This window comes from Ipomoea nil, unplaced genomic scaffold (assembly GCF_001879475.1).
Source record: "Ipomoea nil cultivar Tokyo-kokei standard unplaced genomic scaffold, Asagao_1.1 scaffold2580, whole genome shotgun sequence".
In the NCBI taxonomy this organism is placed as follows: Eukaryota; Viridiplantae; Streptophyta; class Magnoliopsida; order Solanales; family Convolvulaceae; genus Ipomoea; species Ipomoea nil.
This window is the reverse complement of record NW_017619008.1, coordinates 751,272-754,166: the sequence shown is the minus strand read 5'-3', so window position 1 is coordinate 754,166 and position 2,895 is coordinate 751,272. Positions and strand designations below refer to the sequence as shown.

Sequence of the window (2,895 nt, the reverse complement as noted above, 5' to 3'; positions counted from 1 at the left end):
AAATGCGCCACTTCGCCCATAACTCAGGGACTAAAAATGAATACGGTCAGAACTCAGTGATAGTCGTCACTACCATTCTCAGGGACCAAACTCACTCGCCATTTTCTCATAAAATTCTATAATATCATTTTTTTTACCCACATATACAAGCTACTACATCAAATGTCACCTCAACCAAGGCCCGAACCCATTACCCTCACATAAGGGAACATAAGGGAACAACTTGATACCAATGAACAACAAGATCCTTCATATATATAATACCATAATTATAATTCTATTTCTTTTTTTTTTTTTCTTAAAAAAAAAAAAAAAAAAAAAAAAAACCCATTTTCAATACCATCCAAGCAAGTAAAAACTAGCAAACATGATTGTGATTCCCATTCTTAACCTCCAAATTAAACCTTCTTCTCTGGGTGGGTTCCAGTCTTAGCTTCCAAATCAGAATTGTAACTGCAGGAATGCACACTGGTTTTAAATAAATTCATGCACCAGCACAGCAATCATTCTGAGAGTACAGTATCTCTACTGTTTTTGGGACCCCCATTGTTACATAGTATAAACCGAACCTAGAATTGTTGCAGACCTCAAATGTAACATTTCTGGTATACAATCTCAGTTTTCACATACACCCAACTGTTGCCTTCTGACACCAAAAAAATAAAAGGTTTCTTTAAAATCTCTGAAACCTCAACCCACCAAAAAGAAAAAGAGAAAAGAAAAGACCAAAAACCAGTCTTATAGATTCTCTTTCCAGAATCATAATGAATTCCCTTCACTACACTTGTTCCAAGAAGAGCAATGACCAGTTGAGGCTCAGAGATGTATCCTTCTCTTCTTATCTCAAACAGGCGGGGGAAGACGAATCAGAGATCAATGTGTTTGACGCCAAGAAATACTTCAGTGAAAGCACTGACTGGAAAGAATTAGGCAATAGGTCGTTATTCCCTGCGATTCGTAACCAGAATGGGAGCTGTGATCTGTCGGAAATCAATCGGTTTTCCTCTGTTTCGTCGGTGGACGCCGCCGGCTTTGGTCGGAATGTAAAGGCTAGTTCTTTCCATGCTACTCCTACGGCTTCATCTGAGGCTAGCTGGAATAGTCAAACGGGGCTGCTGTCCAATCCTCCCGGCGCAATTGCGGTTTCTTTAAAGAATAATAATGTTTCCGAAGGCGATCTGGAGAAGAGAAGAGGCTCTGCGGCGGCGAAATGGTTTTTTTGCAGGTCAAAGTGTCCCTGCTCCGGCAAGAAATCCGTCCAAGTCGATGAAGCTATAAGGAACGGCCACAATGATCAACAGAAGATTGTATTGGAGGAGAGAAATCAAAATTTGGGTTTGAAAGTTGAGGTTAGTCCTCCTGAAACAGGGCATGGGGTATTATTGTCTCCAGGATTGCGTCGGGGCGAGAGTCAGAGTCCTTTAGCCTCCACCGGGGGATTTTCTTTTCCAATTTTAAATCCTTCTTCTCAGGCAGCGGCGGCCGTCGCTAAGATGACGATCAGAACAAGTGATATTGAAGATCAAATTCAGCCTCCAAAGAATTCATTGGAAATTTTCCAGCCACCGACTTCAAGAAAATCACTGGATGCAGAAATTCAGTTATCACCCAAGCCCCGTGGCGGCGGCGTAGTGGACAACAGAGATCGGCGGGCAGGGAATTTCGGGTTTCCGGGAAGCCCAATTTCTCGGGACGACGACGTGGGGAGCGACGCGAGCTCCGATTTGTTCGAGATCGAGAGCTTCTCAACTCAGACAACCAGCTACCGGCGGCGGGACTCGCTGGACGACGAGGGGACATTCGTTTCTGCCCGTCGGTTGGCGCCCAGCAATCCCTACGGCGGGAGAAGAAGCCTGGACGAGCCGGCCACACCAAGCGTGGCGGCGACGGAGAACTACGCGCCGAGCGAAGTAAGCATCGACTGGAGCGTGACCACAGCGGAAGGGGTGACCAACTTCTCCATGGAAGACCACGGCGGCGGCGGTAGCAGACACTGGTCGTGGGAGTACGGGAGAGAGGGAAAGGGCAGCAAGGGGAATGGGTTGCTGAGTTGTCGGCACGAGAAGGCGGTGAGCGTGGGGCCGCAGCCGCAGCCAGTAAAAGTGGCGGTGGCTGCGGCGCCAGATTTAATAGGACCACAAACGGAACCACCGCCGGGGGCATTAATTTTGACAGCTTCACATGTGAGTGGTACCGGTAGGCCACCCAAGCCGAATAAGCCGCCGCTGGCAACCTCTCATTCCGCCCGCTTGTCTTTAGCTTTTGCAGCATGACGAACAAATTAATATTTACTACTGCTCCCTCCCATCCTTAATTTCCATATATCTTTTAATAATTATTTTGGACCATTGACGATGTCGAAATTATCAAATTTGTTATTGATTCTTAATTTTAATTTATTAAATTCTTAATTATTGATTTCGTAATTACTAAATTGATCTTTGGTCTGTTTGACGGAAGACCAAATCGATTACGAAATTAATAATTAAAGATTTAATTAATTAAAATTGATAATTAATGATTAATTTAATAATTACAATGTAATTGAGGGATCAAAACGGTTATTAATTATATCTTGAATCTGTTAGCTTCTGCTTTTAATTTGTTGTTTTATCTCCGGTCTCCACTCCTGGATTGTGAATTAGCCCATAGGCTCCGCTCATCCACTTTTATTCTTTCATCTAATAAACTTTGAATTTAATTTAATTGTTCAAACCTAGTTTCAATTTTTTTTTTTTTCTGTAAAAAATATTTTTATTATGTAGAAGCAACACTTGCCCTACACTAACATCTAAGCAAGTAACATCTAAGGACGTTAGTATTTCTTTCTATAAAGAAAAATGTTAGCTAGATTCTCATTTTAAAGTTTACCTTTTAATATTCATCAAGTGCATT

The 2,895-nt window shown here is 42.6% G+C and overlaps 1 protein-coding gene across 2 annotated transcripts; it reads left to right on the top strand.

Moving 5' to 3' along the window:
• Positions 1–592: 592 nt before the first annotated feature.
• LOC109154099 (protein PHYTOCHROME KINASE SUBSTRATE 4) lies at positions 593–2,326 on the top strand. 2 transcript variants are annotated; one of them, XM_019301974.1, is made up of 3 exons: positions 593–678; positions 731–1,349; positions 1,473–2,326. In XM_019301974.1, exons 2-3 carry the CDS (start codon positions 765–767, stop codon positions 2,271–2,273), a joined length of 1,386 nt encoding a protein of 461 aa, XP_019157519.1. In that variant the 5' UTR covers positions 593–678; positions 731–764; the 3' UTR covers positions 2,274–2,326. The 2 variants fall into 2 exon arrangements, with proteins under 2 accessions (XP_019157519.1, XP_019157518.1); XM_019301973.1 differs by having other exon boundaries at positions 731–2,326.
• Positions 2,327–2,895: the final 569 nt, after the last annotated feature.